This window comes from Lactuca serriola, chromosome 5 (genome assembly GCF_051521515.1).
Source record: "Lactuca serriola cultivar US96UC23 chromosome 5, Lser_US96UC23_V15, whole genome shotgun sequence".
NCBI classification, from domain to species: Eukaryota; Viridiplantae; Streptophyta; class Magnoliopsida; order Asterales; family Asteraceae; genus Lactuca; species Lactuca serriola.
The window spans coordinates 57,570,315-57,594,036 of NC_136412.1; the positions used below are offsets into that span (position 1 = coordinate 57,570,315).

General features: G+C 36.4%; 1 protein-coding gene across 1 annotated transcript; it reads right to left on the reverse strand.

Moving 5' to 3' along the window:
- Positions 1-16,058: 16,058 nt before the first annotated feature.
- On the reverse strand, positions 16,059-17,843 carry LOC145052520 (6,7,8-trihydroxycoumarin synthase-like). The gene is made up of 2 exons (XM_079000343.1): positions 16,876-17,843; positions 16,059-16,786 (listed from the first exon to the last, which is right to left on the reverse strand). Exons 1-2 carry the CDS (start codon positions 17,776-17,778, stop codon positions 16,163-16,165), a joined length of 1,527 nt encoding a protein of 508 aa, XP_078856469.1. The 5' UTR covers positions 17,779-17,843; the 3' UTR covers positions 16,059-16,162.
- Positions 17,844-23,722: the final 5,879 nt, after the last annotated feature.

Sequence of the window (23,722 nt, forward strand, 5' to 3'; positions counted from 1 at the left end):
AGGACAGTTAACAGTGATTGATTGAGTGTTTTTTGGGAATTATAGTCGGAGGAATTCCGGAGCAGCAACAGACAGTCAATTCCCGCACAGATCAGCAGCTACGCCAAGGTGAGTTACCTTCCAGTAGCGGTGGGTCTACGGCCACAATGCCGGCCTACCAGTAGGAGTTGTATGTAGATGATTGTCTCTGTGATGTTCATCTAAGGGATTACTACTACCTGTGTTGTGTTTATGTGCTAGTAACAGTAGGGGGAGATAGTCCCCAAGATATCCGGTCGGTAGGGCCGAAGGGGTAATCATACCCAGCCATGTTAGATAGATTCTGATATTGTGATACATGTTATGTGGTAGTAGTAGAGGGGAGAAATAGTTCCCCAGTATCCGGTCGAGAGGACCGAAGGGGAGGCCAACACCCAGATATGCTAGGCAGTATCCGGTCGAGAGGACCGAAGGGGAGGCCAACACCCAGATATGCTAGGCAGTATCTGGTCGAGAGGACCGAAGGGGAGGCCAACACCTAGATATGCTAGGCAGTGTCCGGTCGAGAGGACCGAAGGGATAGGTCGGGCACCCAGATATGCCTGACAATTTATGTATGTTATGTGATTATATGGTATGTGGTACAGTGGGGGAACTCACTAAGCTTCGTGCTTACAGTTTTCAGTTTGGGTTTCAGGTACCTCTTCAGCTAAGGGAAAGGAGCCGGCACGGTAGCGGCATATCACACACATTCTTGTTTTCCGCACTATGGATTTTCTGGGATGTACTCTGAAATATTACTATGTTATTACCGGTTTTCAAACATGGAGTATTGTTATGAATGTTTTGTAATGATGTTTTTACGTATTAGCCTAATTTAAAAATGAAATTTTTAGTCGGTATTTTTGGGACGTTACATCTGGTATCTCGGTAAATCTCTGACTCGGTAAACGCTGGCCTAGCCTCCGCCTAATCATATGAAATAAATACCTTATTTAATATAACTCTCAAAGGCTAGACTATGTCCTCTTATGATACTCTCAGAAGGGTAAAAGACCATTTTACCCCTCTCATAACTCAAAAGGCCCCACAATAGACCATACCCTAAAAGTCAACCAAAAGTCAACTTTCCAGGTTACGCTGCGCGTACCAGATGTGTATGCTGAGCGTACCCGGCTGCATCTCAAAATCGGGGAATGCCACCCAGTACGCGGCGTGTACTGGGATTACGCCCGGCGTACTCCCCAGCTTCAACCCCTTAGCTCTTGAGGTCTTAAACAGTTAAGACCCACGTCCAATTTCTAGATCTGACCACATCTAAGCCTCTTAATCCATAAAGTTGATGACTTTAAGCCTTTGCATGGCTGAACAAGCCACCAACTCCCATAATATTCCATCCTCTAACTCTAGAAGGCTTATTACTCAAGCATGACCTCAAACTAACAACCAAGATGGAAACTTTATGGTTCTAAATCACTAATACCACTGAAAAGGGACAGATCTCGGACCATGGAGCACCTTACACTCATAAAGTCTCCACCTTTGGGGTTTTTAACCCTAGAAATGGCACATGCAACAACAACCAAAAGAAGAGGAAAGTTTTGAACTTTATACCTCTAAGTGTAGCCCCTTTCTCTGTAGATCTCAGATCCAAAATGGCACCTCAAGCTTTAGCTTCCAAGAGCTCCTTTCCTTCTTCTTTACTAAGTCACCAAAGCACAATTAGCTCCAACAGCACTCACACACACTAAGGACGATGGGAGGCTCTCTCTTAGGTTTTCACTCACTGATATGGAGGCTGAGAAATGAGCCTTAGCACCCTTTAAATAGTGCACAAGACGGATTAGGGTTTTTGCACCTGGGCCGGGTACGCCCGACGTAACTCTGGGTACGCCCAGCGTACCTTGGCGACTCCGCGTCCAAACTAAGCGCATGAGTATGCGCAGCGTACCCCTCTGGTACGCCCAACGTACTCACTTGCTAGTTTCCCTCCACTCAAGGACTAATCATGACCCATTGACAAAGAATAAGGGTGAAAGAAATGCACCTGAATCTCTGGGTGTTACAAAAAACCTAATAATTTATTTCGTTTTCATGGTGGAAATTGGTGACTCGTCATTCACCTACCTTCAAAAATTCTATAGCTTGGATTATGGCATCCCTCTTCCAAGTTATAAAATATTGTGTTGGGTCTTTGCCTTAATATTTCATATTGGGTGTAATATTAAGGACTTTAGATCAAATATCTTGAATATCTCCCAAAAGATGTCTAGTTCAGACATCTATGATCTTCCCAAGCCTCTTGAAAAAGTCTCTTGAAACTTCACCTCCTCCAATTATTCTCCCTTACCCACAAGTTCAAGGTCACTCAAGCCCTAACGGCAAGCAAGGTCTATGTGTGCTCACGTCTTGGAGATGAAGTCTCATATTGACAAGCCGGGAGAGTTGCGTGTCAAAGTCTTAAGAAATTTGGATGTTCAATCACTTTCTAAGTCACATAGTGAGTTACCTTTGGGACTACTATGAAATAGACTATGACATGACCCTTAATGATCTTATCTATTTGCTTGGTACTGCTGAATCAGCAATGATTTAGAGCTTTGGTAAAGCAAATTTGATTAGTAAATCAACTTTCCAAACATTCAATGGGCATTGACAATGGTTGCATTGGATACCCAGTAAAAGCCTTCTCTTCCCAAGGAAAGGGATTGACCATAGTCAACTCAGTTGACCAAATGGTAAAGAGAAAGGCAAGTCTGCGATAGTCCCATGTACCATTTCCAAAGAGTCCATATTTTTCTCTTGCCAGAGGAAGGGGCATTGGTTGCGAAGCTGTCAAACTTACCTGAAAGTTCATAAGGCTGGTAAAGTCAATAAGTTTGACTCTACTTCAGGTAAAGTCCACTATCTAACTCGATTAAGTTTCTATTTTGAGATTCTTATTACATGATGTTATTAGGTCACATGTTGATGTTATAAGAATCAAAGGAGAAGTGACAGAAAGTTAAAGAAAGAGTATGCTGAATCTGATCACGAAGATGGATTTCTATCGCTTGATTGAAGATCGGATTCTTGAGCTACTCTTAAGAGTTATGATAGATTGCTAGGAAACATGTAATAACATAGTTTTCATTTAAAGCTGCATAGTAAGGAAAAGTTTTTCCGCGTTTTATAAATAAATAAAAGTTTGTTTTACATTATTTGGTATCTCCTTGCAATGAAATTTATGAAAACTTGATGTTTGTATGTTTCTAGCAATAATGGAAATGTAAATTTGATTCTTTCGTTTGTGGTAGTGTCTAGATTTACCAAATAAGGAAAGCTTCTCATCACCCAAGTTTTCAGTTGGATAGAAACTTGGAATCATACAAGTTAGACAGTATGATGAATGATAACTTTCAACTTTGGAAAATTAAGACTAATTCCTTGTTCACATGTATATTTGAGTCAAGTGAAGGGCTAAGGGATAGAGCACACATTCTTGTGCACTGATCAAGTCCACCACAAAAGATCTATAAGACTATTCGTCATGATTTACTAAAGTTTAGTAAATATGGTTACACTTACAAGTTTAAGTGTAATTCTGATATATTGGAAAAAATTTCGATGTATGGCAGAACGAATGAGAAGAATCAAATTAGGCAGAAAGATAAAAGTTTCTCAAAACTGAAAAGATGGGAGAGTACTTTAGTATCATGTTATATGATCATCTTAATGATTAAGAGACCTTATCACAATTCGTCCTCTAAGTGCATTCTGATAACTAAGAAGAGGAGCTATGAATTGTTGAAGTGGTCAAATCAGGAAGATGATTCATACCTCGTTCCGAAAAACAATTCTTAGAGTTATACTCCAAGATTGTAACTTGAGTGACATATCTTAAAGAAAGGTTTAAAACACTTGTCAAATATAAGAGTAAAAGTGTCCTACTCTTGTACATTTGAAATTGGTAAGTTGTGATGTTTTGGATTAAACAAAGACCAACTTAGGCCAAGTGTGTGAAGTGTCTGTCTTGATAAAGAATCTGCACTATCTCTTGAATATTTGGCAAGATAGTCTTATATGTCAAGAGGACAGTGGGAGTCTTAAAGATCCTGAAAAGATTTTCAAGATCTAATCAAGAATAAAAACATGTAGTTTATCACTTGCACACAACGCGAGGTTTATAATCTATCATGTTGACATATTGACATTTTTGTGCCCATTCCAGTAAAGTTGGCTATACATTTGAGTTCTACATGTTCTCAATTGGTTGCATAACTACTTGGAAGCAATGGCAGGCCCTATACTGCTAGGTGCGAGAATTTAATATTGCACAAGTTCAATCCATATGAGTTTGGATTTGTCACTAACCTAGTCTTGTGATTGCGGTCTTGACAAATTCATGTGGATAAGAACACATACACCATAAAATCTAAGGGTCATAAGGTTTCTCTCCGATTCATGAAAATGATGGTGAGGAAACGCTTCCACCAAGTAGATTTTAAGTAAGATAGAAATTGTGATCTTTTCATTCTCAAAGTCGTTAGTGGAGCATGTGTGGTTAACCGGCACACTAACATGGACTTGTGAGGAATGGTAAAGGTATAAACAATTGAGACTATGATTACGACATCCCTTTTTCATAGTTCTAAAATTGTTTAGACACATCTGTGAGCTATCTAAGATAAGGTGTATGATTTTGATAAAGTATTATCAAAGCAATCTCGTATCAGAAATATGAACTTTGGTAAGAAAGTCAATAAAGTATTGATTTCTAGAAGTTTAGCTGATTTCGAAGTACATGTCAAAGCTAGTGGAAGCATAAGTGTTATGCTAATAATTTTCATGTTAGTGGGAACATGATAATTATGATAAGTGTCGCAAGTTAGCAATGTTAATTATAGAAAACAAAAGTTTCAATTCGTGAAGTTGCAGGGGTTGAAAAGTTATTTTGCTATAATTAAGGGAGAGGGAATTATACTTCATTTCAATTCTAAAAGCTTAGATTGAGGTTCTAATTGTTTTTAGTCAAGGATATATATATATATATATATATATATATATATATATATATATATATATATATATATATATATGAATTTTATGTTGGAGTGGCTCAACATAAGGAAACTTAATATATGGGTCCATTATTTGCGTTCTAAAATTCGATTATGATTACGGCATCCCTTTTCATAATCTGAATTATGAGAACTTGGCAAATAGACATAGAAATATTGTAGCAAAAAGACTGGTCTAGTATCATGTCTTTATGTGAGACATCATGAATCGTGTCCCATATGCTTCGGATATAGTATCGATTGCATGTGCTATAATATTCATCCTTTCTAAATTTTCCAAATGCTCTGGGCATTAAGGGGGGAAAATCTAGAATTGGATATGACTAAAATGATTAAGCAATTGTCGAGGACAATCTACGGTTTACCAAAGATTGGTTGCTCAGGGACAGTTGGAAGTATAGTGTTAAATTTGGAAGGACCATTTTGACATACTCTGAAAAGAGGCACCTCTTGTTCAGAAATGATAGTCAAAATGGGAATATGGAATGTTTCCATAGGTGGAAGTTATTCAATTTGTGTAAGATTAGAAAAACTTTAATGCAAGAAGGATGTTTACATGGAGTTGATCTCCATTGGAATACTCTGTAATGTCTGTTGACAAGTCTTTGTGACTTTGTGCATAATCATTACAAGAGGATCATGCATATAAGTTTAAAATCTAATAGATTTCGGTAAATGATAGGAATTTGGAATTCTTACATTTTCAATAAGGCTTTGGGAGTGTGAAAAGAGAATCATTGAAGTTATGTTCAATTGATCTACTTCACAAAATAAAGATCATAGACAAACATAGAGTGCTTACTTGGTGTATGGCAAAGCTATTGTTTAGAAAAACATAGTGTACATGCTTGGAGCATGGGACAACTATTGTTTTAACTCAAGTATAAAGTTGATAGTTTGAAACAGTATGTAATGAATGATGGGTAATCAATATGGTGATAAATAAAAGATGTGTTATTTATATTCACAAGTTCTGAGACCATATTGGATTCGATTATTCTTATGTTTCACTTTGCATGTTTTGACTTCCGGAATAACTAGGTCGTTCTTACTAAATGACTAAGTTATTCAAACCATCCATAGTCGGTCATATGTTGGAAGTAAATATGAATCAAGACTGTCATGGGTTGGCTTGTAGAGGTCTAAGATGTTGGACAAAGTGGTGCTACAACACTCATGAGTGCTCATAAGTTCTGAGTATTGGATTCAACCCACGCTCATTGGAATCACTTCATGGATTTTATCACGAGTGATCATGAGACGATAATATCGTATATTCTTTAAACCTAGAGATATGAGTTGTTACTATGAGTTGGTTATACATTGATTTCACGAAACCACATTGGTAACTCGATGTTATAAAACGTGCATTTGTGTATGATTCAACAAGTAGTAGAACAAGCCATATGAGTCGAAGTTTATCCATTCCTTTTACCTTCGGGATAAAAGCGATATCTATGGGCCCCTCGATGATTTAATGATGATACATGTGAGTGCTTGGCCAAGCCAGGACTGGATCTGTTCAATCGGTCAGTCATCATGAATCGGAAATCGGGAAACAACAAATAGACAGAGAAAATGATTTTAATCCATGTCTCAGTCCATATGATATCTAGAATGGAGGAATATATAATCCCTTATCTAATGGACAAGTCATTGACAAAGGTCAGAGTTCATCTACAAGATCAGAGTTCGACAACGGCTTTTGACAGCTACGATTGCCAGTTGGTTCTTGAAGTCATACGCAATAATAGTTTTAGACTTATCCAAGTGGGAGTCTGTTGGATTAGTGTCTAAGTCCATAACTATATTTGGTATGTACTTGACCCGACTCGGCATGGTCCATTTGGGTTGCGTGGCATTAGAATATTTGGATATACCGTTTGTGAGAAGAGGACATTTGTGACATATTAATATATTATAAGTTCTAATATATTAATATGAAATCATGTTATTTAATTAGTATTAATCAAGAATAAATTTGGACTTAAATTTAGTGATCAAAAAGAGAATACTCAAATATATGGGGATTGATTATGTAAATCATTCATTCTTATATATGTAGGCTTATGATCCAAGATTCCTTATATTGGGTTTAACCCATGTGGTGACACATGGATACTCCATGGAGGTTAAACCCCATGGAGCATAAGGAATGGGTAAAGCCATGAGTTACATGGTGTAACCCTAATAGCCACACTATATAAAGACCCCATTAGTTGGTGAAATTTGCGCTAGTATATACACAAGAGGGCAAGCCGATTTCTAGAGTTCAGGTGTCTTCTTCTCATTGTTATTACATGTGTTGGTGATGTTGTGTGAACCATTTGAGGTGTCACACTTGGGGAACTAGGCTCTCGAGCTTCATGGAGTCAAGCTACATCAACAAGGTATGTATTCGATCCATTTTATTACCCAAGTATGAAAAGATTGTATGCTAGTTAGGGTAATACTTTGGAATATTCATATTTTCATGTATAATAGAGAAAACATAGATCCAAGGTATTTAGGGTTGCATGTACACTTAGGAGTGTTAGAATGCTCAAAACCCAACATGTAACTAATTGAGTTCCTCAATGTCCAGAAGACCGAAAACCCATGCAGACCAAAAACTCTAATTCTTCACCGAAATCACCCCCGAATCTCAAAAACAGGTAAACCCTACTTGGCTTGTCAAGTGGACTCATGGACTCAACGAGTTCCTTCAGTCTTTTGTGTTCAATCCTTTGCCAAAGGGGTCCAGGGTCCCAAACTTCAGATCCAACCTCTCCCAGTGCAGATACCACGTAAAGTTGCAAACTTTACGTGCTTGCAAGGCCTCCTAAGGCTATAACATCAAGACTAAGCTTCCTAAAAGGTTTTTGTGCATGGAGAGAGGCTAAGCTACATAAAGTGAGCAACTTTATGTCATTGGGAACCTAGAGAGGTCCAGATCTGGAACTATAGCCTTGTGATAAGTCCATATCCGAGTTCACACCATTTTGCACCAAAAATGGCCATTTACTTTCCAAGAAAAGGGATCTAAGCAACTAGAGATCAAGGTAACGACTTTATACCTCAAAATGATGGCCAATACAGAGTAGATGTCAGATCTACTATTTCTCTCCTTGCTCCTTCCTCTTCTAGCTCTAAAATCCTTCACAAGGGTACATGTTTCACTCTCTAAGGCTCACACACACTCAAGGAAGCTCAACTATGCGGCTAGGGTTTCTTTTTGGATTGCAGGGACGATGGGGGAGGCTACAAAGAGCCATAAATCCTTTAAATTGGGTGCAAACCCCTAAAAATTAGGGTTGCACTCTACAAAACCTACTCGTCGAGTCGGGGCCTTTCGACTCGTTCGATCGGTAATGAAGGGAAGCGGATCGTATCCGCCTATGTCGCCGCTATCTTCGGCCGATAACGTCGTCGTCGCCGCTATTTTGTGTTGCTAATCGCTCCACTGCCACGACACCTAGTCTAGTCGAGTTGCACCAAATCCGTTTTGTGGAAATCGTGTCGCGACTATGGGCTCGTGCCGCGAATTGCACCGGAATATCTGGAAGGCTCAGAAAACAGATTTCTTGGAAAGCAAGGCGTCGTCCTAAAGTTTTTAGGGGCCGAACTATAAGGGTTTTTTACTGCCTTCTAGGGTTTCGACACCTATAAATACAGCTCCCTAGGAGCCATATTCCACACTCGAAAATTCATAGCTCTCGGTCTCTCTCTCTCTCTCTCACTATTTCTCTCTCTGGGAGTTCTTCCTGGTTTCTGAGTACTCACTTTGTGTTTATCGTTTTCCATTGCTGTTGGAAAACCGATAAATCTACATAAAATCTCGAGGTTTTACTTTGTTGCTTACAGCTAATAGAAGCGAAGTAAAATCCTTTAAGGACAGTAGTCTGATCTGTGTAATTTTTTTTCTTATGATCAAGATCAATCGTCATTAGGTCGGTTTACCTTTATTGTCTCGCATTTATATTCGTCCAATAACAAGACAGTCTGCTTCTACTTCTTTCTTATAGTTAGATCTGATCGTGAATGATCAATCTGTTTTCTAGACGAAACTTGATAACAATATTGGATTTGTTATCTTGGAACATATCAATGTTTAATCATCTGTATTAATTGTTGGTTGTTTGTGAAAACGTTAGATTATTTAATCATAAATATTATTTGTCCATTCGTTTATTTATCTATTCTAAATAATTCGTCCTTAGTACATAATATTAATTATTATATTGTTTAAATATCAAGTCTGAATTTCAACAAGAAAAGGAGGGGATGGGTTGTTGTAATGATTTGTTTATTCTCTAGCCATGCACTATGTCTCTTTTCTTGATCAAGCTCTTAAATACAAGCCGATCTTGTACAAGTCTCTGTTTCCTCACCTCAAGTAGACATATTTTTAGTAATACACTAGGTACATGTCAAATGTCAAGGTTGCATGATTTATTTCATGATCTAAGCCTTCATGTTTCACTCACATGCTATCTTTTATAAAGTGCATATATATTTTTTAAGTCGAGTTTTAAGTGATTTATTTCATCACCCAAAGCTTTTATTTATAACTTAATGAAATGTTTGTTTTTCATAAAATATGTTGTTTAAAAAAAAACTCATCTTAACCCATCCCACATAAATGAAATGTTGAACTTATAGTGTGACAAAAATGATTTAGCTATGATGTGAATAACAAAAATGTGAAGTGACGTGACATGACATGCTGGCAACCATGACACCATTCATTGCCTTAGGGTTATGGGTGTTGGATGAAACACCGTAGAGGAGGCTAAGTTGGCCTTCCTCCACACCGTTGAGGTAATGGGAACATCGCCTTTGCTATACCGTACGTGTCGTGGCTGAATGTGGAGGTTTCAACGTCACTCAACGCAAGGAAAAAAGGAAACGATCATATGACCGCTGGGTTAAACCGTAGGATTTAAAAAAACTACCCATAAATACATATCACCTCACTCATTTTTAAATCATTCTTTTCTTTCTCTCTATTTTATATAATTACATGGTCTCAAAAATCAAAATTTGATCAAAACCTAAACAACCCTCCACCAAACCCAAACTCACATCCAAACACAACCTCTTTTATGAGATTCGCTCAATTCAAGAGTTATATTAACCTATTAAACACCTAAATGTCATCGCAAATACCATACCAACAAACTTATTTCTCTTCCACCTCACTTCTAATACAATTTCTTCCAACAAAAACTTATACCAAACTTCCAAAAACTAATAACCATTCAACCAACTACTACCCAACAACCACCAGCCACACAACCATCAGGATAATTTGTTACTAGATAATGGGAAAACAAAAGCGAAAGGGAAAGATAATGGGAAAACAAAAGCGAAAGGGAAAACCAAAGTCAATCAGGATAGTCCACAATGGTGGACATCAAATGAGAATTTGTGGTAACGGAAGTATATTGTGGGACATAAAAAAATAACATTCAAAGAAATAGTAGGAAGAAAAAAGCTTTTTGGGAAGCGGCCCTTCACAAATTCCATGGTTTGTTGAAAATTTTTCATACAGCAATAATGCTCTAAGACATTTTATGTAATTAATCCTAAAAAATATGACAACATGTCATTATGTACGCTAAAATAATTACAAAAAAAAATATTTTAAAAACTAATAAAACTTATGTAATGATAGAAACATAGTGTTGTAGGTGGTTTAAAAGATTGGACTCTTTTGAATGTATAGAACATGCGATAAATTAACATGTTGAAATGTTGAAAAGGCAACAAAAAGACGTTGATACATTTAATAAAATAATATTATTAATTTTACTATTAATATTATTAATTTTACTATTCATTGTTTTGTGATAAATGTTAGTAAAGTAAATGTTTTGTAAAGCCATTACTCCTATAGTGTTATGCTACACCACTTTTTTTATTGGAAATTTAAAGGAACATAGTTTCACAACCCAAAGTTTATCCCGTTACATTACTATGTTGCCGTTAACGGAATACTCCATTTTATAAAAATTCCGTAAATTAGAGGTCGCCAAATAAATAAATATTTTATTTATTTATATTTTATGTCGTTATAGTCGTAATAAAATAGATGAAAACACTTAAATTACATTTCCATGTCAATTTGGGAAAAAAGTTAAATTTTGTTACGACCACTAAATCGGGTGCGACCAAAAGCCCCGTTAAACGACAGTATCGGGTAGATTTCCACTGAGCTTCAACTCAAACCCCTATATAAGGGGGAGTAACCCCCATTTCAACCTTTTCGCTCTCTCTCTCTATACTCTCTCTCATAAAATCCCGTTTTCGACTCAAAACCGCGAATTTCCGCCTCCAAATTGTAAGGTCTTCAACCCTAACTTGTTCTAAACATGCATTATTGTTTTTATAGCTCAAAAATCACATGATTGAGACAAGAAAAAGGAGTTTACGGCCTAAGAGCCTCCTTAGGCCGTAAACACCCCAAAAGTGGCCAAAAGTCCCGATTCTTCCTTAATTGAGCTTGGATACTAGCTAGGGAATTTATCTTGGAGTGTTTAAACATCAAAACACAAGATTTTAGGGCATAAAAGAGAGTTTACGGCCCAAGCACATGCTTAGGCCGTGAACACCTCTTATACTTGCAAAAATGCCCCAAAAACACTCCCAAACCACCCCTATGCTTAAGACATAAATTAGGGACTTGCTAATTCGGGTTTGGAACATTCAAACACAAAAGAATGTTGAGTAAATTGGAGTTTACGGCCCAAGCAAGTGCTTAGGCCGTAAACACCCCCAAACCTTATCAAAAGATAGTTTTTGTCCCCTAAATTGCCCTAGACTTTTATTACAAATTACTATAAGTGAAATAAGGACCTTAAACTTCCATAAAATCAAGGGATAGGAGTTCACGGCCGTGAACTCCCATAGGGGTGGTTCATGGGCCGTAAACTCCCATATAGTCCCTATAAACACCTTAAACCCACTCATACAAGTTAGATTTGGACCTAGCAAAATTCCACGATCAAGATAAAGCCTTAAAACATCCTAGAAACCCCTCACCATGAGTTTACGACCGTAAACTCATGGGGAGTTGTCCCTGGGCCGTAAACACCATATGGAGAGTTTACTCTTGGAGAGTAAACTCCATTCCTAAGTCATTCACACCTTTAAATGTTACCCGGGACACCCCAAACACTTAACCAAAGTGTTTTCCGCTCTTTAGGGTGCGTATACTTGTTTGATTAGTATTAAATGTACTAATTGTATGTGAACATATGTTATCATATGTTAAATAGGTCACTAAGTGTGTCCAAGTCCTTACTTGACACCGAGCACCCAATCGGCACCTTCGTCATATCCACTTACACCAGGTGAGTTCATACCCCTGAATGAACCTTTTAAATGTTTTTACATGTTTTATAGGGGGGAATACAAGTTAAACATGTCAGTTATCATATCAATCACATGTGATTGATAACCCGCATGCACAATGATTTACCACACTGTAAACTGTTTTACCAAGTAGGATACTATAAAAGGTTTTCCAAAAGGTTTTCACTTGTTCAAAACTCTTACTTATACTGTTTTATCAAAGTTCATTTTAAACTGGTTTAAGAAAAGTTTCCAAAGGATTCTAAAGGTTTTCAAACTTATTTTACAAAAGAATACCCTGTCGTGATTTTCTCAAGAATAAAGGCTTTTCTTCCATGTTTTGATACTCCCTCTTAGTGTAAACTCCTACTTATTAACACTTTCACTTCGTGATGCATTTATATCTGTTATCGCCTCTATTTTGCTTATACTTGTAGTCGCTTATGCCTGTTAGACACTCTTACTTCACTTGTTGTCACTTCTACTTCGTTATTCCACACTTTACGGTTATACATCACGATTCGGTTATTCCACACTGTACGCTTATACTTCACGATACGGTTATTCCACACTGTACGCTTATACTTCACAATTCGGTTATTCCACACTGTACACTTATACTTCACGATTTGGTTATTCCACATGATTTGATTATACTTCATGACATGTTTCCACTTATTACATACTCAACCGTAGTTAGATGTATGCCTATGCTGGTATAGATGCATATAAATAATGATTGAAGGACTTAGGAAGGCTTGTTCGCCCTATTTCCTTTTCTTCGTTGAGATGTGGTCTGGTGGGATCGGATGTCCGTCCGAAGGTCATTTGATCATTAGATATATATTATGTATACAAGCATAGACATATAGGTTTACTCTAGTCAGTTCAGTTATGAGTCTCTACTACTAGTCCATTGCTTATTTTGAAAACCCACTACCCACTATTTGGTATGCATCTTCGGGACACAGTCTTCTCCGTCGTCTAGTTGGTAACCAGAGTCTCCTGTAAGGAGAGCGGACATTGTGTGTATAGATCTATACGGGATTGACACCCCCACACCCTGACTGCTAACTACAGTCCACGACCTACCAAGCCAAGGGGTGACAAATGTCATATTTTACATCGACGCTTGTAGGGCGTCAAGTACTCTAGTGTCGGTTAGTATGGTTACGAGTATCCCAGGTTACCTTATAATTCATGGTCTTAAGGTAATGGTATATTACACTGTATTTTACACTGTATGTTGGAAACCCACTCTCAGAGTCACACTGTTTTTAGACCTTGCTAGCTGTATCTTTCATTTGATACTGGTTGGGGTCTGTATTCTCTGTTTTTAGACCTTGCTAGTTGTATCTTTCATTTGATACTGGCTGGGGTCTGTATTCTCTGTTTTAGACCTTGCTAGCTGTATCTTTCATTTGATACTATCTGGGGTCTGTATTCTCTGTTTTAGACCTTGCTAGCTGTATCTTTCATTTGATATTGTCTGGGGTCTGTATTCTCTGTTTTAGACCTTGCTAGCTGTATCTTTCATTTGATACTAGCCGGGGTCTGTATTCTCTGTTTTTAGACCTTGCTAGTTGTATCTTTCATTTGATATTGGCTGGGGTCTGTATTCTCTGTTTTAGACCTTGCTAGTTGTATCTTTCATTTGATATTGTCTGGGGTCTGTATTCTCTGTTTTAGACCTTGCTAGCTGTATCTTTCATTTGATACTGGTTGGGGTCTGTGTCTCCTCTTGTAAGACTGAGCCAGGCATATCGTTCATTCGATACTCTCCTGGAGTCTGTGATTCTTTTGCCTTAGTCAGCAGTCCTCACTGCTGAGATATATGTTATTTTCCCTGATATTCTCCGACTTTCTTAAAAAGCAAATCCCGTATTTTGATAATGAAAGTATTTAAGGGAAAACTACTTTTTACCACATAACTCTGTCCAGTCTTGGTAGAAGACTGCTTTTATTAAAGAAAATATAGAATTTTCTGGAAAAGACACTAATGTAATGGACACTCTAAAACTACCACTTTTATTAAGTTATTTGAATAAAATGACACTAAATACTTATGAACTCACCAGCATTTGTAAAAATGCTGATACTCGCTTTTCAAATAACTTGTATTCTCAGGTCAGCATTAGACAGGTACAATCCAGGAGCTTCTGTTGAAGACTATTTTGTGCCAAGCTGCACCTATATATTTACGTGTATTACTTGATGTATTGTAATGTAAACTATGTAAAACTATTACTATTAATGCAATGTTTTGTTGTACTTTGATTATTATAATGCATGTGTTGTGATACTTGACATGACGTCATCCACCCCAGAACGTTTCCGCCGTTCCGGTTTTGGGGTGTGACACATAGAGATACATGTACAAAAGCAATTAGTGACCTAAAACACATAAACCTGGTCAAAACAACGAATATCCCTGTGAAACCTAATTATTTAGATCTATTTTGTTATCAACTGCAACAAGACACAACGTATTTTTCTTGTGGAGAACGAGCCCATGAGTTGTCATGGTGTCGACATAATCTACCATCCCACCTGGCAATTTCCAGTCAAAAGTGTAAATTAGGAGATTCAAAAGGGTCAATTCCAGAGTGATAGCTCTGATTGCCCTTCTTGGAGACCCTCTTTAACCCAAAACAAATAGGATAAACTCTATGTCCTTTTGTAATCTTGATAGCTACCATCCAAAAACCTATATGGCTTAAACTCTTATCATTTCTCCCAACATTCAAGGTCTCACCCAATAGTCCATGAATTCACATAAACCAGTCTTCTTAAGAATCTTGTAAACGTTTAAAAAATATGCATCCATCGTTTCTCGTGGAAGATCAACAGAGGTGCAACATGGTATAATCTAAGCGACTCTTTTATTACCGCCTACAATGTTCTTGACCACAATGATGAAACGATATATCCTTCGATGGAGCCACGTTGAAAAGAATTAATGTTATCGTCAAACAATGAATTTACAACACCATCTCTCTAAATTTACTCCAAAAATATCATGAAAATGGGAGTATCTGTCATGGAATTATAAAAACGAATGCAAAAAATCTTCTGAGATAATAAAGATGTAGCAGTGTTTTAAGAAAAAAAATGGTTAGATATTTAATCCTAAAAAACAAAAAATATATGGGTCAAATCAGAAAAAATGAAAAATGTAAATAGCTAAATCAAAAAAATAAAAAAATTTAAAAGTCAAATTGAAAAAAATTTATATAAGTAGTGTTATGAAGAAAACAAAATAGATGAACTTTAATCCATAACAAACCTAATATATAGAACCTCTTATGTAATTAACTCTAAAAATTAAAATAACAAAATAAAATGACATGGCTAAAATAATTATAAAATTTTTCTTACTAAAATCTAGTAACATGTATGCAATGATAGAAACATAAGAATTAAAGGTGCTTTAAAATTTCGACTCTTTTGGATGTACAGCGCATATAATAAACATGTTGAAAAGTCACCTATAATTTTACTGTGCATAGTACATATGATTGATAAATGTATAAATGTCTTCTAAGACCATGTGCTTCCTAAAAAGTGATCCATTACTACTATAGCATATGCTAAACCACTTTTCTTTTTGTTGGAAATTAAAAATAACACAGGTATATGTACGAAAGCAATTAGTGACCTAAAACACATAAACGGTTAAAACAGTTTTAACAAACATCCTTTTTCACTTGAGAAATTAAATCTTTTCACTTTGTTGTAGAACTAAAGGAACGATATTTTAAAACAAATATATTTATTCCTTATGAAACCTAATTATTTGGATCTATTTTATTATCAACTGCAACAAGATAAAGTACATTTTTCTTGTGGAGAACGAGCCCAGGAGTTGTTATGGTGTCTACATCCTCTCCCTTCATCCCATCAGGTAATTTCCAGTCAAAAGTGTAAAGAAGATTCGAAAGGATCAATTCCATGGTGGTAGCTCCGATTGACATTCCCGGGCATCCTCTTCGACCCGAACCAAATGGGATAAACTCAAACTCCGTCCCTTTGTAATCATAGCTACTACCCAAAAACCTCTCTGGCTCAAACTCTTCTGGTTTTTCCCAATATTCCGGATCTCGCCCAATGGCCCATGAATTCACATAAACCAGAGTCTTCTTAGGAATCTCGTATCCGTTTAAAACACATATATCACTTGTTTCTCGCGGGACCAAGAGCGGTGTAGCCGGGTATAATCTAAGTGACTCTTTTATTACCGCCTTTAAGTAGTCGAGTTTTGGTAAGTCATCTTCATCGATCTTTCCTTTTTTGCCTACTGCATTTCTGACCTCTTCTTGAACCCTTTTTAAAGCTTTCGGGTTCTTAATGAGTAAAGTCATCGCCCATACAACTACAGATGCACTCGTTTCCGTACCTGCCAAGAAGATATCCTGCAAAAGAAAGAATCTGAAACTGAGTTTCATGGATGCATGCAAACAAGATAAAGATAGAAGTCAAGTACCACTTTAATTACACCCACCATGACTATTGCTTTGATGTGATCAAAAGTGAGATCGAGTGAAAAAGAGTTGTCATTCTTGAGCTGAAGCAAGATGTCAATGATATCGTGTTGCATGTTCTTGGGCCTATTCTCGGAATTAACATGCTCATCCACAAGTTCTTGGTAGAACGCATCCATATCTTTGAAATTCTTCTCAAGCCTAGCCATGCTCCCGTTGAGATGATCAATCCATCCCATCAATGGAAAATAATCCCTAAAATAGAAGTGCACCAACACCGCTTGACACTCCAAAAGAAGCCCATGAAACCGACTCATTTCTGGTCCATTTCTCTTACCGAAAGCCATTCTACAAATTATCATACTTGTAACAGTCATCACACTCTCGTTCAAATTCACCACTACTTCTGATGAAGAAGAAGAAGAAGAAGAAGTGACGATTTTGGATTTTATCTTGTTGATCATGAGCATGACTTCTTCTTCACGATCACCACGAAACGAAAGCACCCTTCTCGAAGTGAATAGATGAAGAGTGCAAATCTTTCTCATTTCTCTCCAGTAATCATTGTAAGGCGTCAAAATCAAACCTTTGTAGCCATAGGTGATCTTCTTTTGGCCTGTAAGAACAGGCCTACTACAAAAGATGGCATCATTTGTTTTCAAGACCTCTTTGGCCATTCGTGCTGAAGAAACAACGAGCGTTCGGACAGAACCCAAGCGAAGGGACATGAGTGGGCCGTAGCGTTTGGATAGTTGCCATAGATGGTCGGGGAGGTTGGAGGTGTCGAGCTGGTGCAAATTTCCGATTATGGGAAGTCCACGTGGGGCTGGTGGAAGTTTTGATCTAGGGTTTCTAAATTTTGAAAGAATGAAGATGAGGAATAGAGGGAGGGCTGCTGATATAATGATTAGAAAGGAAGCCATTATTACATTCGTTTGTGAAGTTTTTGTATCTATACCATATCTCTTTATATAGATTATAGATATGAGACAAACCTAGTAATACATATCTCGTGGCTTTGACCGGTCAAATAGCAAATATAATAGATCTTTTTTTACTAAGAATGTGTTCATACTCAGTTTTGAGATAAAGATTGTAAGGCAGCAAAGGACGCAGCGGCGACTCGCTGTGATTTGATCTATGAGTCATGTAAATGTTTTTTGAATTATGTTTAATTTTTTTACTTTATAAAAAATATATATAAATAACATTTTAACCTTTAATAGAAAATTATAATTTTTTTATCCAAAATTATATTAAATCATTATTCAACTTGAGACGTCCTTGTAGTCATTTGTAAGTTTGGTTTGTGTGACCTGTCAAAGGTTGAGTATTTCACAAGAAGGTTGAATGTGTTAAAAAAGAATTATCCTTTTCGGAATTCTATGATTTTAACCAATCGTAGATGGCTTCCATTTTGTTTATTTTATTTTAATATCAAGTTCAAACTTGTTATTCAACTTTGTGTTGTTAATTAGTTATATATTTTTCCTTGAAGACCGAAGGTCTTTTTTTATGTTTGAACAGCGACACTATATAGAACAGCTCTAGTAACAAACCAGAGAGCAAAATCACATGCAGTTTACTACAAAAGTTGAGTTTTTGACCGGCCCAATCGATCCAACAAAACACACAATTCCACTTCTCTATGGAAAACCCACATAAGAGCCCATAGACTGGCCACATTACACATTTGCAAATTATACAATCAAAAAATTCACTCGGATTAGGCTTAACTTCTCCAAACATCTTCATATTGCTATACACCCAAATAGACGAGAAAGAACATCCTATCACTACACCAAAAGTCTTTCTAGTAGTCGTGTTTAGGGGTGTGCATGGTTTGGTTTGAAACCGTAAAACCGGCCAAACCGGTCATCGGTTTGGTTTCGCGGTTTATATTTTTTTTACGGTTTGGCTTGCGGCTTCAAATTTTCGAAATCGTAATGAATGGTTCGGCTTATGGTTTGAAAATTTTTAAACCGTATAAAACCGGACCGTAGTGTGTATATATATATATATATAACCATTAAAACAATGTCATTTTGATAGAAAAATAACAAGTTTCTTTTTATTCATTTGTTGCGTCTAAATTCATTTTTTTCTAGTTTCCTAATGTAACCATGTCATATTTCGATTATATGTTTTTTTTATTAAACCTTCAGGTATTTATATCATATTATCATGTGATATTTTAAATAAGTCTTTGTATAAAGGTTTAATAGTTTTATTTTAGTGATAAATCGTGACTAAGGTTGTTGTTTCTTTTAGTCCATCAATGTTTATCTTTTATGTCAATTGTCAATGATTCAATTTGGTTCGTTCTTAATTTTATTTGAAAAATCCTAGTCTAATGGGCCCGACTTAAATGAGCGTAAAAACCTAAACCGGAGCCAAACCGTTAGTAACGGTTTGGTTTGGTTCTTTTTTAATTTTCAATGGTTTGACTTTGGTTTTCGATTGACAAAAACCGTTGCTAACGGTTTGGCTTTGATTTGACATAAAAACCGAAAAAACCGGACCGTAAACACCCGTAGTCGTGTTAACTTAGAAACCATCCATCAGATCATTTAACGAAGCCGAAGGAGCATAAATATCCCACCAAAGCGCAAACGTCAACTTTCGAAGTTCTTGAGTGATAATGTTCAAAAATATGATCTTTCTAGATATCAACTACAAATTAGGTAAAAACATTATAAAATTAAGGATCGATATGGAAGAAACATAATTTAACAACTACATGAATAACACGATATAAAGTGGAAACCTGTAACAGAAAAACCAGTATGAACATCCAATATTTTATTGAACTAAGTTGCTAAAAAAACTCTAATGAGAGATAAGACAAAAGAATCAAAAGATGTAGGAATCTAATCTAATAAATGAAAGTATTTTTGTAACATGGTATTTTGTGATTATTTTCAACTAAATTTTTTCCACGTGGTATTTTGTGGTTGTTTTCATTTTTATTAAATTTCATATAATAATTAATTAAATGTATTTATTACAATAAATGTAATAATAAATGCTTATCACTTTCATTAATTGATTTTTTTTTCTATTTGCAAAATTTCTAAATTAAAACTCAATTAGTTTCTTTTGTTTATTTATCTAAATTATTTGTTTAAATTTAAAAGAGAAAAAATATTTTAATTTTAATTCAACATTTTTCTAATTTTCTTATAAATTCAAACTTCTCAAATGTTTAGAATTTCATATTTAATTTTTTTTTAAATGAGCACATGTAATACATGAGTTTACACCTAGTAAATAAAATATGATATAATAGTTTTATATAACAGCCTTACAAAAAGTTATAATCAAACTATAAAACCCCTAATTAATAGGAAACATTCTAAATATACATGGGTCGATGTTGTAATCAAATGATAGTTCTTTAAGACTGAAAGATATATTCATCTTTCATCTTTTACTTTTTCTACGTCACATCAACGCTAACTTAGTTTTTCATCACATTTTAAAATTCAAAAAATACTCATCTTTCGTTTCCCTTCACTTTTTATCTTATTTTTTTTTAAATATATTTTATATCAATACTATACTTTTTTTGCAGTCCCTTCTCTTGGAGGAGAATGGGCCTTTTTATACCTGGAGTTGGGGAAACAAAACCCCGATCATATCTTCTACTTTTTTCAAGTGTCTGGCAGGGACATGCGGCTTTTGATTGGTAGATCGTGCTCCGTGAGTGGCTGTTTGTTATTGGTACACACTTGTCAGGGGATCAGCGTCCTGACCGTTACACATATCGCTCTGGAGGACGACTGGTACTATTTTGTCTTGACGCTGGTTCTAGCGCTTGGGCGCCAAGGAACGAACACGAGGTTGCGAAGGGCTAGGGCGAGGATGTGGCGTTAGGCGTACACCGACTTTTGCCCAGGCCGTCCATCAAATTCACGGTTCTGTTACACCTGACGTATTCCTGATGGGATACGTCAACAAGTCCCTTATGCTAGTAGACGTCAACGTTGGCTTATGGTAGTTGAGTTGTTCTAGCTTGGATCTGGACACGCGTTCAGTGTGGATGGCTTTTAACGACTGCTGACGTGACAGAGGTGTTTTCACAGGCGGTTTTCATCATTGTAACCGGTTGGGCTTCCCACTTGCATTTAAAACTTCCACATTTTAGTCAAACTTCCTTTTCCGGTTCTTTTCACTTATGCTGCTTCTTTTCCTTTTCTCTCATGTTTCTACTTCTTCGAAGGACCATGGTTGTTTTGAATACCGAAATCATTCCTTCTTCAAGCGAGTTCGCCTCTCTTCAAGAACGATTTGGTTTTCTTCCCAAGCACGGCGTGGAGTATCCTCGAAAGGGGGCAATAATTTCTCGCCCGCTGAAAGGGAACGTCGGGGTCCCTATTCCGATCTCCGTGGCTAGTCTGAGGCTGCCGATGACGGACTTTTTTGATGAGATAATGCACCAATATGGCTTTCGTGTGGACAACCTGACTCCAAACGTTGTCAACAAGTGTAATGTCCGAAACTTATAAGGTATTATTCATATTTATCTAAGGTTAATGAATTTAATTAGGTTGGGCTTGGACCATTGGGTCCTTGTGATTAGGCCGAGATGTGTCATACGTGGGGCGTACCATGCCATGTATGCTCAGCGTACTCAAGGGATAAGGACGCGGATGCCATGCATGTATGACCAGCGTACGAAAGGGTATGCGCAGCGTATGCATGCAGCCTCTAAAACACTAAAATGTAGGGTTTGCACCCTATTTAAGCAACTTATAATCTTCAGATCCCTTATCCTCTCAGCCTCCCTTGCCCTCTCAGTGCACAACTCGAACCCTAACCCTCTTATTCATATTTTGGAGCTTACTTTGAGTTTTTGGTATAACTTTGTTGATTTTGAAGAAGAATGAGTTTGAAGAAGGAGCAAGAGCTTTGAAAGGACTTGTAGATCCAGAAGTTTGGTCTCATTTCTGACTCATTTGAGGTATCAAGCTTCAAACTTGATGTCACAACTAGAAATTTTGTGCCTTGTAACCACAACACTTATGTCAATTATGAATCAAAAACATGAAAGCATGTATGATGCTTACTCTATGACAACAAAATTTCAATCAAACACTTCATACAAGCATTGCAAATAGTCAACAAGCAATTGGAAAACCTTAGAAATCCTTGTTTAAGTCCATTATGGATTAGGATTTCATTATTGGGCCCAATGGACCAATAAGCTTCCAATTGGACTATCTTGGGCATAGAACTCTTGAATGGGCTCTAATTGGACCCACTTCCATTTATTTCAATATTTTGGGCCATATTGGGCCTAGAATGAAATAAATTATTTAAATGAACCATATTGGGCCATAATTAACCTAATTTAGCCTTAATAGGTCACAAAAATCACATTTATAATTAATTGGTGCCAAACATCACTTAACATAACCATGAAATGGGCTTAAGCATACAAGGCCCAATCCTCATCTTTTTCTCTCCAAATCTCGGCCCAAGCCCAACCAAAGAAGGAGAGTTGACTTTCGTATGCCACCTCATATTTGTCCATAGGATTCCCATGCACCATCTCATGTTTTCATGCAAATCAATTCAAGAACCTCACTTCTCTCCTCTCTCTCTCTCTTGCTCTTGGCCGAATCCAAGCACACACACACACAAATTTCACTCACAATTCTCTCAAGAAACTCTCTCACTTCTTCTCCATATTTTCGAGATCTAAGAGGTGTTCAAGGGATTTCTTCCATAAAAATCATCATCTAAGGTAAGATATTGCTTAGATCCATAATCTAGCTATTTCATTTCATTCAAGAATCATCTCTTAATTCATTCAAACTTATGATCTAGCACCTTAGAAGCATCCAAGTTCGAGATCTTCCAAGAAAGGTTGCTAGGATCGAATTCTTCTCATCTTTTCCTTCCAAAACCGAAACCACACCCAAGGTGAGTTTCATACCCCCTTATTTTCGGTTTTTATGAGTTTTTATGGGGGATAATACAAGTAAATGTGTAGATCTATGTGTAAATGTATGCTATGTATGATTTGATGCATGTATGTGTGTGATATCTTGTGTTTGTGATGAATATGTTATCCAAAAAGTGTGTAAAAACCAAGATCTAAAACATGAGGAAGGAAATAAACATAACTTAAACTATTTTACACTAATCAAGTCAAGAAAAATAGTTTATATGGTTAGGATGTACATACTTGAACATAAAACTCATTTTAGGGCTTAAATTGTCAAAAATACAAAACTTGGGGTTCAAACTGACAAATTATAAATTCTGGAGGATAAAAAGGGTCCAAAGAGTTTTTAAAATAATTTTTCTGAACATCAACATTTTGAGGGGCATAAAATGTAAATTTTGAAGTTAATGGGCTAAATTTGGGCTTTTTGGCCCAATAAGCTTCAAAGTGCGAAATTTCTAAATTTAAGGAGCTGGAAATGCAAATTTCTGTAAAACAGGGGATTTGAAGTGAAACAAAACTATTCCAATGGTCAAAAATGCTTTTCAAATTCAAAAAGGATCAAAAATGTAAAAATTTTCTACTTTGGGCCAAAACTGTCAAAGTTGCGAAATTGAGGGTTTCAACCGAGAAAACATTATTCTGGAAGGACTAAAGCTGTTCACAAAAATAAATTTGGGCTAAAAATGTCTTTTCTATAAGTTTATGACACAAAAGTATCAAAATAATGTTTTAAGGACTAAAATGAAATTCTTTTATATAAAGGACTAAAAGTGCTATTTTTTTATAAAAGAAAGGTTGTAAAAAAGTAAAAATCTTACTTTTAAATGAATTAATTAATTAAGACAAATACAAGATCCACGACTACCGACGAAGCCTACGAACAAATACACTCTCAACACCCAATATCGTTA